This window comes from Myotis yumanensis, unplaced genomic scaffold, assembly GCF_028538775.1.
Source record: "Myotis yumanensis isolate MYYU_CA2020_CCGP unplaced genomic scaffold, mMyoYum1.0.hap1 SCAF_8, whole genome shotgun sequence".
NCBI classification, from domain to species: domain Eukaryota; kingdom Metazoa; phylum Chordata; class Mammalia; order Chiroptera; family Vespertilionidae; genus Myotis; species Myotis yumanensis.
Window position 1 is genome coordinate 92,396,135 of NW_027223759.1, and position 14,774 is coordinate 92,410,908.

The 14,774-nt window shown below is 64.6% G+C and overlaps 1 protein-coding gene across 1 annotated transcript in view; it reads right to left on the minus strand.

Annotated features, from left to right (window-relative positions):
* Positions 1 to 2,358: 2,358 nt before the first annotated feature.
* LIMS2 (LIM zinc finger domain containing 2) overlaps positions 2,359 to 14,774 on the minus strand; it is a 35,818-nt gene continuing 23,402 nt past the window's right edge. The window contains 6 exon segments of the mRNA XM_070423494.1: positions 2,359 to 2,427; positions 2,429 to 2,454; positions 2,612 to 2,660; positions 3,139 to 3,231; positions 3,917 to 4,067; positions 8,009 to 8,158. Of these exon segments, the coding sequence (XP_070279595.1) occupies positions 2,374 to 2,427; positions 2,429 to 2,454; positions 2,612 to 2,660; positions 3,139 to 3,231; positions 3,917 to 4,067; positions 8,009 to 8,158 (523 nt within the window). The 3' untranslated portion in view covers positions 2,359 to 2,373.

Below are 14,774 nucleotides of genomic sequence, written 5' to 3' on the forward strand. Positions count from 1 at the left end.
CTCCTCCTCCCACAATGACCCTCCTCCTCCTCCTCCCACATTGCTCCTCCTCCTCCTCCCACAGTGCCCCTCCTCCACCTCCTCCTCCCACAGTGCTCCTCCTCCTCCTCTCACAGTGCCCCTCCTCTTCCTCCTCCTCCCTCTCCCCCTATAGGTTCCTCTCGGACCGGGACCCTCAGAACCCCTGGCTCCCTGGCCTCAAGCACCTGAGCTCCTCACAGGCCCTCCTCCTCCTCCCACAATGACCCTCCTCCTCCTCCTCCTCCTCCCACAGTGCCCCTCCTCCTCCTCCCACAGTGCCCCTCCTCCTCCTCCCACAGTGGCCCTCCTCCTCCTCCCACAGTGCCCCTCATCCTCCTCCTCCCACAGTGCCCCTCCTCCTGCTCCTCCCACAGTGCTCCTCCTCCTCCTCCCACAATGACCCTCCTCCTCCTCCTCCCACAATGACCCTCCTCCTCCTCTTCCCTCAGTGCCCCTCCTCTTCTCCTCCACCACAGTGCTCCTCCTCCTCGTCCTCCCACAATGACCCTCCTCCTCCTCCTCCCACAATGACCCTCCTCCTCCTCCCACAGTGCCCCTCGTCCTCCTCCCACAGTGCCCCTCCCTCCTCCTTCCACAGTGCTCCTCCTCCTCCTCCCCATAATGACCCTCCTCCTCGTCCTCCCACAATGACCCTCCTCCTCCTCCTCCCACAATGCCCCTCCTCCTCCTCCCACAGTGCCCCTCCTCCTCCTCCTCCCACAGTGCTCCCTCCTCCTCCTCCCACAATTACCCTCCTCCTCCTCCTCCCACAGTGCCCCTCCTCCTCCTCCCATAGTGCCCCTCCTCCTCCTCCCACAGTGCTCCTCCTCCTCCTCCTCCCATAGTACCCCTCTTCCTCCTCCCACAGTGCTCCTCCTCCTCCTCCCACAGTGCTCCTCCTCCTCCTCCTTCCACAGTGCCCCTCCTCCTCCTCCCACAGTGCCCCTCCTCCTCCTCCTCCCACAGTGCCCCCTCCTCCTCCTCCCACAGTGCCCCTCCTCCTCCTCCTCCTCCCACAGTGCCCCTCCTCCTCCTCCTCCCACAATGACCCTCCTCCTCCTCCCACAGTGCTCCTCCTCCTCCTCCCACAATGACCCTCCTCCTCCTCCCACAGTGCTCCTCCTCCTCCTCCTCCCACAGTGCCCCTCTTCCTCCTCCCACAGTGCCCTTCCTCCTCCTCCCATAGTGCTCCTCCTCCTCCTCCTCCCACAGTGCCCCTCCTCCTCCTCCCATAGTGCCCCTCCTCCTCCTCCCACAGTGCCCCTCCTCCTCCTCCTCCCACAGTGCCCCCTCCTCCTGCTCCTCCCACAGTGCTCCTCCTCCTCCTCCCCACAATGACCCTCCTCCTCCTCCTCCCACAATGCTCCTCCTCCTCCTCCCACAGTGCCCCTCCTCCACCTCCTCCTCCCACAGTGCTCCTCCTCCTCCTCTCACAGTGCCCCTCCTCTTCCTCCTCCTCCCTCTCCCCCTATAGGTTCCTCTCGGACCAGGACCCTCAGAACCCCTGGCTCCCTGGCCTCAAGCACCTGAGCTCCTCACAGGCCCTCCTCCTCCTCCCACAATGACCCTCCTCCTCCTCCTCCTCCTCCCACAGTGCCCCTCCTCCTCCTCCACAGTGCCCCTCCTCCTCCTCCTCCCACAGTGGCCCCTCCTCCTCCTCCCACAGTGCCCCTCCTCCTCCTCCTCCCACAGTGCCCCTCTTCCTCCTCCCACAGTGCCCTTCCTCCTCCTCCCATAGTGCCCCCTCCTCCTCCTCCCACAGTGCTCCTCCTCCTCCTCCTCCCACAGTGCCCTTCCTCCTCCTCCCATAGTGCCCCCTCCTCCTCCTCCCACAGTGCTCCTCCTCCTCCTCCCACAGTGCCCCTCCTCCTCCTCCCATAGTGCCCCTCCTCCTCCTCCCACAGTGCTCCTCCTCCTCCTCCTCCCACAGTGCCCCTCTTCCTCCTCCATAGTGCCCCTCCTCCTCCTCCCACAGTGCTCCTCCTCCTCCTCCTCCCACAGTGCCCCTCCTCTTCCTCCTCCCACAGTGCCCCTCTTCCTCCTCCCATAGTGCCCCTCCTCCTCCTCCCACAGTGCTCCTCCTCCTCCTCCTCCCATAGTGCCCCTCCTCCTCCTCCCACAGTGCTCCTCCTCCTCCTCCTCCCACAGTGCCCCTCTTCCTCCTCCCACACTGCCCCTCCTCCTCCTCCCATAGTGCCCCTCCTCCTCCTCCCAGAGTGCTCCTCCTCCTCCTCCCACAGTGCCCCTCTTCCTCCTCCCATAGTGCTCCTCCTCCTCCTCCCACAGTGCCCAGGGGAGGCCTAAGGAGAGGCAGGGCCGTGCCCATGCACCCAGCACCTGGGGCCACAGCACTTACTTGAGGGTGAGCTTGCTGTGGCAGGCAGAGCAGGAGAAGCAGCTGGCACAACCAGGCCTTGTTGAGGGCTGACAGCACTGTGAGGGCAGAGGGCCAGGCTCAGCAGCCTCTCCCAGGCCACCCAGGCCCAGCTCAGAGGGGGGCAGCTGGGCCCACAGCTGCAGGTCCCACAGCCCAGAGGGACAGCAGGGAAGAGGGCGGGAGGGGGTGGGGGCACGTGGGCAGAAGCCTTACCGTCACCCTCGATCACATGGCTGCAGCTGTAGCAGACGTCCCCAAAGAGCTGCGGACCAGGCAGATGTCACACCACACAGGCAGTGGTGTCCCAGCCAGGGCCAGGGGATGCGATGGCTCTTCCCCCCAACGCTCTCAGCCTCCCACCTGGGGCTCTGGGCCCTCCTGCCAGGATACAGCCTCACGCCTCCGGCGAGGGCACCCCTGGCCCATCACAATCGCTCCTGAGAGGGACCCCCAATGCCCCTTGGCTCCTCTGCTGTCCTGAAGGTGTGGCCAGGCTTCTCACCAGAGCAGCCGGCAGCTTGCGGGGCATAGCGGGAGCGGGAGGGGATGGCACAGGGCACAGGCCTGGCTGCAGGGGCCGCTTCTCGAGTGAGGACAGGCAGAGAGGGCCGCCGAGGCTGCCCGCCCGCCCCCCCCCACCCCCCCTGCCCGCAGCCTTCCAGCAGCCTCCCTGCCCTCCCAGCCCAGCCCAGGCCCAGGGCAGGCCTGCCCGTGTCTGCAGCCTGCGGGCCGCGCCTCACCTGGCTGTAGTGGGTCTCGCAATAGGCCAGGCCCTTCCTCTCGTAGTGCCGGTGCCCCCGGAATGGCTTCTCGCACTTGGCACAGACAAAGTGCTGGGGGGGAGGGGCGGGCAGCTCAGGCCTGAGCAGTGACCCGAGACAGGACCAGGGGGCGGAGTGCCTTGCTGGGGACCCAGGTTCGGGGCAAGGGGGCTGCTACCATCCAGGGACCGCCCCTGGGTCAGGAGACCCCACGCCTCCCCTAATGCCCAGTGAGCGATCTGCACAGCCGTCCCCTCTGGGCCGGCTCCACCCCAGCAACCTTGACCCCGGGTGTGGGGCCGGGGCCTGCGTGCGCTGTGTTGTGGGGGCTGCTCTGTTGTTTGCATGGAGCCCCTGGGGAGGCTCCTTCCCTTGGGGCGAGGACCCAGCCACCGGGGGCTGGGTCAGACCTCCCTCAGGCACGTCCCAAAGATGCCGCCAGGCAGAGCTTCAGGCGGAGCGGGCAGTGCCGTCCACATAGAGCCACAGCGCAGGGCGTCCTCCGGGCGCCGCCGGGGGGCACCTGGGGCCCCAGCAGGCACATTCAGCATCTGGGCCCACAGGGCTGCAGACAGCCCATGACGTCAGCCACAATCCCTCATACCCAGGACCCCGGAGTCTTCTAGAAGGCCACCACGGCGGGAGGGGGGGGGGGGGGGGGAGGGAGGGGTCCCCATGCACACAGAAGAGCTGGCGCCAGGCAGGATGCAGAGGAAGGTGGCCAAGAGCGGGCACCCTCCCGCCGCAGCTCGCTCACCTCCACATGCCACTGCTTGCCCAGCGCATTGACCACGCGGCCCTCGATGGGCCGGCGGCAGGCTCCGCAGATGGGGACTCCCATCTTGTCGTGGCACGGCAGGCAGTAGAGCTCCCCCTTCAGTTCCCGGGCCTCAGCGGTCAGCTCCTTCCTAAAGGCAGCCCAGAGCCGTGAGGCCCCCTGCCCTCCCCAGGGTCCACCTGCAGGAGCCCCCTAAGGCCCACCTGTATGAGCCCCTAAGGCCCACCTGTATGAGCCCCCTGACCCACCTGTATGAGCCCCAGAGGCCCACCTGTATGAGCCCCTGACCCACCTGTATGAGCCCCTGAGGCCCACCTGTATGAGCCCCTGACCCACCTGTATGAGCCCCTGAGGCCCACCTGTATGAGCCCCTGACCCACCTGTATGAGCCCCTGAGGCTCACCTGTATGAGCCCCTGACCCACCTGTATGAGCCCCTGACCCACCTGTATGAGCCCCTGAGGCCCACCTGTATGAGCCCCTGACCCACCTGTATGAGCCCCTGACCCACCTGTATGAGCCCCTGAGGCCCACCTGTATGAACCCCTGACCCACCTGTATGAGCCCTGACCCACCTGTATGAGCCCCTGACCCACCTGTATGAGCCCCTGAGGCCCACCTGTATGAGCCCTGACCCACCTGTATGAGCCCCTGACCCACCTGTATGAGCCCCTGAGGCCCACCTGTATGAGCCCCTGAGGCCCACCTGCAGGAGCCCCTGAGGCCCACCTGTATGAGCCCCTGACCCACCTCTATGAGCCCCCTGACCCACCTGTATGAGCCCCAGAGGCCCACCTGTATGAGCCCCTGAGGCCCACCTGTATGAGCCCCTGACCCACCTCTATGAGCCCCTGAGGCCCACCTGCAGGAGCCCCTGAGGCCCACCTCTATGAGCCCCTGACCCACCTGTATGAGCCCCTGACCCACCTGTATGAGCCCCTGAGGCCCACCTGCAGGAGCCCCTGACCCACCTGTATGAGCCCCTGAGGCCCACCTGTATGAGCCCCTGACCCACCTGTATGAGCCCCAGAGGCCCACCTGTATGAGCCCCAGAGACCCACCTGTATGAGCCCCTGAGGCCCACCTGTATGAGCCCCTGACCCACCTGTATGAGCCCCTGAGGCCCACCTGTATGAGCCCCAGAGGCCCACCTGTATGAGCCCCTGACCCACCTGTATGAGCCCCTGAGGCCCACCTGTATGAGCCCTGACCCACCTCTATGAGCCCCTGAGGCCCACCTGCAGGAGCCCCTGAGGCCCACCTGTATGAGCCCCTGACCCACCTGTATGAGCCCCTGAGGCCCACCTGCAGGAGCCCCTGACCCACCTGTATGAGCCCCTGAGGGCCCACCTGTATGAGCCCCTGACCCACCTGTATGAGCCCGTAAGGCCCACCTGTATGAGCCCCGGAGGCCCACCTGCAGGAGCCCCTGAGGCCCACCTGTATGAGCCCCTGGCCCACCTGTATGAGCCCCTAAGGCCCACCTGTATGAGCCCCTGACCCACCTGTATGAGCCCCTGACCCACCTGCAGGAGCCCCTGAGGCCCACCTCTATGAGCCCCTGACCCACCTGTATGAGCCCCTGAGGCCCCACCTGCAGGAGCCCCTGAGGCCCACCTGTATGAGCCCCCTGACCCACCTGTATGAGCCCCAGAGGCCCACCTGTATGAGCCCCTGACCCACCTGTATGAGCCCCTGAGGCCCACCTGTATGAGCCCCAGAGGCCCACCTGTATGAGCCCCTGACCCACCTGTATGAGCCCCTGAGGCCACCTGTATGAGCCCCTGAGGCCCACCTCTATGAGCCCCTGACCCACCTGTATGAGCCCCAGAGGCCCACCTGTATGAGCCCCTGACCCACCTGTATGAGCCCCTGAGGCCACCTGTATGAGCCCCTGAGGCCCACCTCTATGAGCCCCTGACCCACCTGTATGAGCCCCCTGACCCACCTGTATGAGCCCCAGAGGCCCACCTGTATGAGCCCCTGACCCACCTGTATGAGCCCCAGAGGCCACCTGTATGAGCCCCTGAGGCCCACCTGTATGAGCCCCAGAGGCCCACCTGTATGAGCCCCTGAGGCCCACCTGTATGAGCCCCTGACCCACCTGTATGAGCCCCTGAGGCCCACCTCTATGAGCCCCTGAGGCCCACCTGTATGAGCCCCTGAGGCCCACCTGTATGAGCCCCTGACCCACCTGTATGAGCCCCTGAGGCCCACCTCTATGAGCCCCTGAGGCCCACCTGTATGAGCCCCTGACCCACCTGTATGAGCCCCCTGACCCACCTGTATGAGCCCCTGAGGCCCACCTGCAGGAGCCCCTGAGGCCCACCTGTATGAGCCCCTGACCCACCTGTATGAGCCCCTGACCCAACTGTATGAGCCCCTGAGGCCCACCTGCAGGAGCCCCTGAGGCCCACCTGTATGAGCCCCTGACCCACCTGTATGAGCCCCTGAGGCCCACATCTATGAGCCCCCTGACCCACCTGTATGAGCCCCTGACCCACCTGTATGAGCCCCTGAGGCCCACCTGCAGGAGCCCCTGACCCACCTGTATGAGCCCCTGAGGCCCACCTGTATGAGCCCCTGACCCACCTGTATGAGCCCCTGAGGCCCACCTGCAGGAGCCCCTGACCCACCTCTATGAGCCCCTGAGGCCCACCTGTATGAGCCCCTGACCCACCTGTATGAGCCCCAGAGGCCCACCTGTATGAGCCCCTGAGGCCCACCTGTATGAGCCCCTGACCCACCTCTATGAGCCCCTGAGGCCCACCTGCAGGAGCCCCTGAGGCCCACCTCTATGAGCCCCTGACCCACCTGTATGAGCCCCTGACCCACCTGTATGAGCCCCTGACCCACCTGTATGAGCCCCTGAGGCCCACCTGCAGGAGCCCCTGACCCACCTGTATGAGCCCCTGAGGCCCACCTGTATGAGCCCCTGACCCACCTGTATGAGCCCCAGAGGCCCACCTGTATGAGCCCCAGAGGCCCACCTGTATGAGCCCCTGAGGCCCACCTGTATGAGCCCCTGACCCACCTGTATGAGCCCCTGAGGCCCACCTGTATGAGCCCCAGAGGCCCACCTGTATGAGCCCCTGACCCACCTGTATGAGCCCCTGAGGCCCACCTGTATGAGCCCCTGACCCACCTCTATGAGCCCCTGAGGCCCACCTGCAGGAGCCCCTGAGGCCCACCTGTATGAGCCCCTGACCCACCTGTATGAGCCCCTGAGGCCCACCTGCAGGAGCCCCTGACCCACCTGTATGAGCCCCTGAGGCCCACCTGTATGAGCCCCCTGACCCACCTGTATGAGCCCGTAAGGCCCACCTGTATGAGCCCCGGAGGCCCACCTGCAGGAGCCCCTGAGGCCCACCTGTATGAGCCCCTGGCCCACCTGTATGAGCCCCTAAGGCCCACCTGTATGAGCCCCTGACCCACCTGTATGAGCCCGTAAGGCCCACCTGTATGAGCCCCTGAGGCCCACCTGTATGAGCCCCTGACCCACCTGTATGAGCCCCTGACCCACCTGTATGAGCCCCTGACCCACCTGTATGAGCCCCTGAGGCCCACCTCTATGAGCTCCTGAGGCCCACCTGCAGGAGCCCCTGAGGCCCACCTGTATGAGCCCCTGACCCACCTGTATGAGCCCCGGAGGCCCACCTGTATGAGCCCCGGAGGCCCACCTGCAGGAGCCCCTGAGGCCCACCTGTATGAGCCCCTGACCCACCTGTATGAGCCCCGGAGGCCCACCTGCAGGAGTCCTGGCAGTGCCAGCCCGAGGGGCAGTACCTGGGCAGGCAGCTCCCGGACCTCAGGCTCGGGCACAGCATGTGCAGAGGGCGGCTGACCTCGCTGCCAAGTCCCAGCAGCGTGTTCTCAGGCCCTCTCTGCACCTCTCGCAGCCTCTCTTCCCTCTCCACCTCTCTCACCAGCAGCACCCTCCTAACCCTGCCCCCTGCCTTTGAGTCTCTGCTGTCAGCCCCATTGGGGGCCCAGCCCTCATAACCTGGAGCGAGGGTCCTCTTGCCCCCAGGTATCCACTCCTCGGCCTGCCCCTGCCCACCACGCCCAGTACCTGCAGTGGGTGCAGCTGAAGTGGTCGGGGTGGTAGGCGTCATTCCTGAACATGAGGGGCTGCTCCTCGATGACCAGGTGGCACCGCTGGCAGACATGCTTGCCCAGGCCCTTGGCCTTCTCCCGGCTGTGGCAGGGCCGGCACAGGTGTCTGTGGGCAGTGACAGGCATTGGGAGATGCCCACACCCCACCTCTCAGAAGCCAGCCGCCTCCTGAAGCAGAGCCCCTCCTGTCCCCCCACCCTCCCACCCTCCCCTCCCCACCGTGGCCAGGGCCCGCGTTCAGGACGGAGCAGCGAACATAAGGGTTCTTCTCTCCCCGTCTTTTGAGCCCAGGACATTGTGTGGACAAGAGTAGACATTTCACTGACTTCTGCTAAAAAATTAGTTTATTTTCAAATGTCCCCAGCAGGCATGAGTGGTTACATGGTCACTATCAGCCACACCCCGCATGTCCGGCAGAGCGTCCGGGAGGGGCCGCCCTTCCTCTGGGGCCGCCACAGGGGCAGTGCATCTGCAGGCTCCGTGTGCGAGGAGCCGAGGTGCCAGCGGAGGCACCCCCCCGGGAGATGTCACCACAGGCTCCTCCGTGAGGCCTCGGGGTCCTGGTGCTGCCCCTGCCCTGGGCAGCGGCTGTGGCCGCCACGGAGATAAACCAGCATGGCTCTGCTCCCCTGGCCTCAGGGTGCCGGGTCCCCAGGCCAAGATGTCCAGAGGCCCAGCACCCCACTCCTCCCTGCCGGCCTCCATCTGCAAGCTCCTGAGGCACGTGCCCCCCCTCCAGGCTCCCAATCCACCCGATCCCAGGTGCCCCTGGTCATCGAGGGCTGCCCCTCATGCTCAGGCCCCTTTGTGGGCAGGGCAGGAGTCCAGTGCAGTCGGCTCTCGGCAGGTGGGTGGGCAGGTCCTGGGGCAGGGCCTGCTCCTCCCTGGGTCTGGGCTCGACGCTGTTCAGCACTGCTCTCTGCCCTGGTCTCTGTCCTATCTCCCGGTGGCATGAATGGCAAGGGGCTCGAGTGAGTGCCCCCGCAGCCACTTGCTCAGCGCCAGGCTCCAGGCCGTGCTGCCTCGCGGGCAGCAGCTCCAGAGGAGCCTGTGGCAGGGGAGTGAACACAGGCAGAGACAGGAGAGGGCGGGCATCCCCCCCGGGGCAGCACGGCCAGACCAAGGCTGGGAGCTGCTCGGCCTGCGACCCAGGCGCTCTGCCCGTCCACGGCCTTCGGCCTTCAGCTCTGTGACTAAGGTTTTGCCCCTTTCAGGCCCCAGATCCTTGAAGCTTTCCTCACCCCACTTTCACCCAGCCCCCCGGCCCCTGACATAGCAGGCCTGGGCAAGGCCACTCTCTCAACGCAGGCAGCTGGCCCTGCCCACCATGCGTGCTGCCTCCCACACACAGACTGGTGGGTTCTTTTATCATTAGAACAACATTCAACCCAAACGGGGTAATTTTTTTTTCAAAGCTACAGAAATTAGCACAACTCCCCACGACTCTGTTGCAATGACCTCAAAGACTGTGGGCAGTCACCCCAACCACAGAATGCCCTGCTCAGGGCAGCCAGCGACACCCTCATCTCGAACCAGTGTGAACCAGCTCTTCCAGAGCACCCTCCTGGGCATGGCGGGCGGACCCGTCCCACACCGCCCCGGGCTCCCGGCAGGCAGCCTCGAGGAGCCCAGCTCTCCTTCCTGACAGAACCCCGGATGAGCAATGTGTTTTGGCGGGCCTGACCCCTGCACACCTGAAGGCGACCTGGAGAGTATTTATCCAGATGGAATGAAGATGGAGCCCAAGAATTCCAGCATCGAGGTGCAACAGAAAAACAGGACAAAGCGCACGAGCACCCACACAGCGACGTGCTGGGTCACACACGCTGGGGTTCGAGTCCTGTCTGCCACTTCCTGGTGGCTTATAGCTGGCGAGCTCCCCCACCTCCTGAGCTGCGTAGGTCTGCAGGGGGCAGGGCCCGCGACCAGCAGGCTAAGGCAGTACAAGTTTAAGGTAGCTACTCCACAAGGTGGCTACAAACATATCTCACATTTTAACTAAAACATTTAAAAGTCTTCTGAAATTAAAAATGGTGGCTTGGTGCCCGGCCCCAGACATGGAAAGATGGAGGAGCCGCCCTGCGTGAGGGTCCCAGCCTGAGCCCCCAGAGGTCTTGGGGGCCAGTGGGCGGTGGGCAGCCTCCCGGGAGAGGAGCCGGCGTGGCCTGGCCAGCTGAGCCGCCGTGGTGCAGACAGCGCCATTATAAGGCTGCTGCAGCTGGCCCGGCAAGATAAAGGCAGTGACTGATGCCCAAATGGAGGCTAATTATCTGGGAAAGACACAGGGACCCCACACCAGGTGTCCTGAAAAGATCCCCTCATTCAGCAAACAAGTTCCCCAGCCTCCCCCCACCCTATTCGCGAGCCCCCCCCCCCCCCCACTGTCTCCCATGCAGGCTTGGGAGCCTGAGCCAGTTGCCATGGCAGCCAGACCCTCCCCACACACCCCCAGTGGTAGGAAATTGTCCCCTTCTGAAACGTCTAGTTGTGTCTGTCAGTCCCAGCAGCCCGCACCCGCCCGCACCATGCAGCAGCTTCCAGAACAGGCACACTCGGCCTCTGTGATGCTTGGGCCCAGCTGGGGCGAGGGCCCGGGGACACACTGGATACTCACAACCCCGCGGCAGCAGGGCCTAGGAGGGCCCAGCACAAGGGACCCTTGGGGATGAAGCGGCCTTTGAGAGGCAGAGGGGCCGCCACCTCCCCTCCTCTCCTTAAATAGCTGGCCTCCCGCCGCCTGCAGGAGCTCAGCACCCAGCCTTCCTGTCTCCACCTGCCGCCAGCCTGAGAGGTAAGGGTGGGCGGGCGGGCGGGCGGGCAGCGTGGGGGTCCCTGAGGTGCCTCTGTGATGGTGGTGGGACCTACCTACGAAGACACCCTGTCTAACCAGAGCGGCCCCTAGCAGTGTCCCTGCCCACGCGGCTCACAGACCCACAGCTGCGACGAGACGCCCAGCGCCTCACCACAGGGCCACTGTGCCCGGCCCGAGCCAGATGAGGTAGCCACAGGGAGCGGTGCGGGCCACCTGCCTGCCCAGACTGCACTGAGGCCTCCTACGATGCCACACCTGCCCATCGCTCACCTTCCTCACAGCCCTGCCGCCCTGTGGCACTGCCCAGGCCACTCCAGGCCTCGGCCTCACCCCTGAGCACGGCACGCGGAGAGCTGAATGCAGACCATCCTGCATAAATCCATATCAGACTCCTAGCGGGGAGGGACAGGGAAACAAGCCTGAAAGCATTTTGAAACTACGTCTCTGTCTAGAGCAGCACGCACACAGCCCTCAGCAGGAAGCAGGCTGAGGGCTCTGGGCAGGAAACAGAGCCGGGCACTGGCATGGCCACCACGGCCCCGCGGCCTGTGCCGTAACGCAAGGCCCACGCTCAGATGAGTGCTGCTGTCACCATCTTCAGTCCTACTTTTTGAACAAGGACCCCGCATGTCATGTTGCGCTGAGCCCCCGAAGTTTGGTCACTGGCTCTGGGGCCAGGCCCCATGCCGGAGGCGCTGAGCGAGGCGACAGGTCCTGGCAGGCAGAGAGCCAGCCACGCCCAGCTCTGGCCGCGGGCTGTGTGCCCATCCCAGCAGCAAGGCCTGTGGTGCCCTGTGTCCCTGCTGAGCCTGACCTCCAACTCCCAGGCTAATGCCCGGCCAAGGGACCTTGGGCAACTTCCCCCACTCAAGGCTCAGATTTCTACTCTGCAGAACGGGTCCCTGAGGCCTGCCTCTGAGGACTGTGCCCGCAGAGCAGAGAGCCAGCCAGGAGCAGTCTGCAGGAAGGGCCTGCTGGGCGTGGCCTGGAGGTGTGAAGGCTAACGGCTAACACAGGGAGGGCGCCCAGCTTGCCTCTCAGCAGCCCTCCCTCATCCCTGGGCTGCAAAGGCCCCACTCACATGGCCCCAGCCTCTCCGCCAGCATCCCTGCCTCCCTGACACACAGGTCACACACACTTGGAAACAGCAGGAAAACCATCTCCAAATGCAAACCTCAGGCATCCTGCAATTCTCTGGAGCCAGAGGAGATCATTTGGGTGGGGAGCAACACGGGTGACTTCACAAACTAAAAAACGTGATATAATTAGCTTTACACTCCCTCCTTCCCTTGAGGCCATCAGAGGCTCTGCTCCCTCCTTCTCCCTCACACTGTCCCTGTCCACTCCCTCCTGTCACTCACATTGTCCCTGTCCACTCCCTCCTGTCACTCACACTGTCCCTGTCCACTCCCTCCTGTCACTCACACTGTCCCTGTCCACTCCCTCCTTCTCCCTCACACTGTCCCTGTCCACTCCCTCCTTCTCCCTCACACTGTCCCTGTCCACTCCCTCCTGTCACTCACACTGTCCCTGTCCACTCCCTCCTGTCACTCACACTGTCCCTGTCCACTCCCTCCTGTCACTCACACTGTCCCTGTCCACTCCCTCCTGTCACTCACACTGTCCCTGTCCACTCCCTCCTTCTCCCTCACACTGTCCCTGTCCACTCCCTCCTTCTCCCTCACACTGTCCCTGTCCACTCCCTCCTTCTCCCTCACACTGTCCCTGTCCACTCCCTCCTGTCACTCACACTGTCCCTGTCCACTCCCTCCTTCTCCCTCACACTGTCCCTGTCCACTCCCTCCTGTCACTCACACTGTCCCTGTCCACTCCCTCCTTCTCCCTCACACTGTCCCTGTCCACTCCCTCCTGTCACTCACACTGTCCCTGTCCACTCCCTCCTTCTCCCTCACACTGTCCCTGTCCACTCCCTCCTTCTCCCTCACACTGTCCCTGTCCACTCCCTCCTTCTCCCTCACACTGTCCCTGTCCACTCCCTCCTTCTCCCTCACACTGTCCCTGTCCACTCCCTCCTGTCACTCACACTGTCCCTGTCCACTCCCTCCTGTCACTCACACTGTCCCTGTCCACTCCCTCCTTCTCCCTCACACTGTCCCTGTCCACTCCCTTCTGTCACTCACACTGTCCCTGTCCACTCCCTCCTGTCACTCACATTGTCCCTGTCCACTCCCTCCTGTCACACTGTCCCTGTCCACTCCCTCCTGTCACTCACACTGTCCCTGTCCACTCCCTCCTATCACTCGCACTGTCCCTGTCCACTCCCTCCTGTCACTCACACTGTCCCTCTCCACTCCCTCCTTCTCCCTCACACTGTCCCTGTCCACTCCCTCCTGTCACTCACACTGTCCCTGTCCACTCCCTCCTTCTCCCTCACACTGTCCCTGTCCACTCCCTCCTGTCACTCACACTGTCCCTGTCCACTCCCTCCTTCTCCCTCACACTGTCCCTGTCCACTCCCTCCTTCTCCCTCACACTGTCCCTGTCCACTCCCTCCTGTCACTCACACTGTCCCTGTCCACTCCCTCCTTCTCCCTCACACTGTCCCTGTCCACTCCCTTCTGTCACTCACACTGTCCCTGTCCACTCCCTCCTGTCACTCACACTGTCCCTGTCCACTCCCTCCTTCTCCCTCACACTGTCCCTGTCCACTCCCTCCTGTCACTCACACTGTCCCTGTCCACTCCCTCCTGTCACTCACACTGTCCCTGTCCACTCCCTCCTGTCACTCACACTGTCCCTGTCCACTCCCTCCTTCTCCCTCACACTGTCCCTGTCCACTCCCTCCTGTCACTCACACTGTCCCTGTCCACTCCCTCCTGTCACTCACACTGTCCCTGTCCACTCCCTCCTTCTCCCTCACATTGTCCCCGGGCCACTGGCCAGGGCCCAGCCTCTCTGTGAGACCAGAGCTCAGGAGCCCAGCGTGTTGAGGAGGCCTGATGAGAAAAGTCAGGCTGAGCCAGCACCCCACAACCTGGTCCGTTCCTGCCCCAGCTCCCTCCCCTCAAGGGGCTGCTGTGCTAGGAGCCAGGGCCATGCCCCTGGGGCACAGCCACTCCTCATGCCAGCCCTGACACAGGCATTAAAAGGACTTGCTCCAGGTTCCGGGCTGCTCAGCAGAGTCAGGCTCAGCCAGGAGAGCAGCCCGCCCTCCGGCTGCTGGGAGGCGCTTCTGCGAACAGCCCCTCTCCTGCCCTGCAGTCCCACCCCCAGGCCAGGAGCCTCCGGGAGAGCTTGTGAGCACCCCAGGGCACGAGCAGCAGGGGCCGGGCCTCCTGGACCAGCCCTCTCCTGCTGCACCTCCCCCTCCAGTCCTGGGAGGGGGTCGGGTGTTTGGGTGGGACCTACCTTTTGAGCATGTTACCCTGTCTGTGGGGGAGAGAACCAGGCTTGCCAGCTGTGAAACAGCTGCTGCCCAGGCTGGCCCTAGCCTCCCGTGTGGGTCGGGCAGGCAGTGAGGCCTGGCAGACAAGTGTGCTCCCCGCCTGACCTCTCGGGGTCCTGGGACTCAAAATGCAGGCCTCTGGCCCCTGGGACACGGCCCACACTGCGTTGCTAGTGACCCTCCTCTATGGCAGGCACCGGAGCTGTGGTCAGGGGCTGGCAGGAGAGAAGGCACAAGCGGCCACACTCCACACCACCGCCCTGGGGGAAGTGCCCAGGCTGCAGGTGGGCGCCAGGGGGGCTGGACTCAGGGAGCCGGAGAGGAGCCAGCAGGGCTCCGCACGGGAGGCTTTTGGGACCAGGTAACCTACTTCCCTGCCCACCAGGAATGGGGCTCAGGGCCCACGTACCGCCCTGCCCTCAGACAGCACACCTGAGGATCCCTCCCAGTCCTCCCGCCCCCAGAGCCTCAGACACACTGGCTGGCTCCCCACCCACCAGGGCT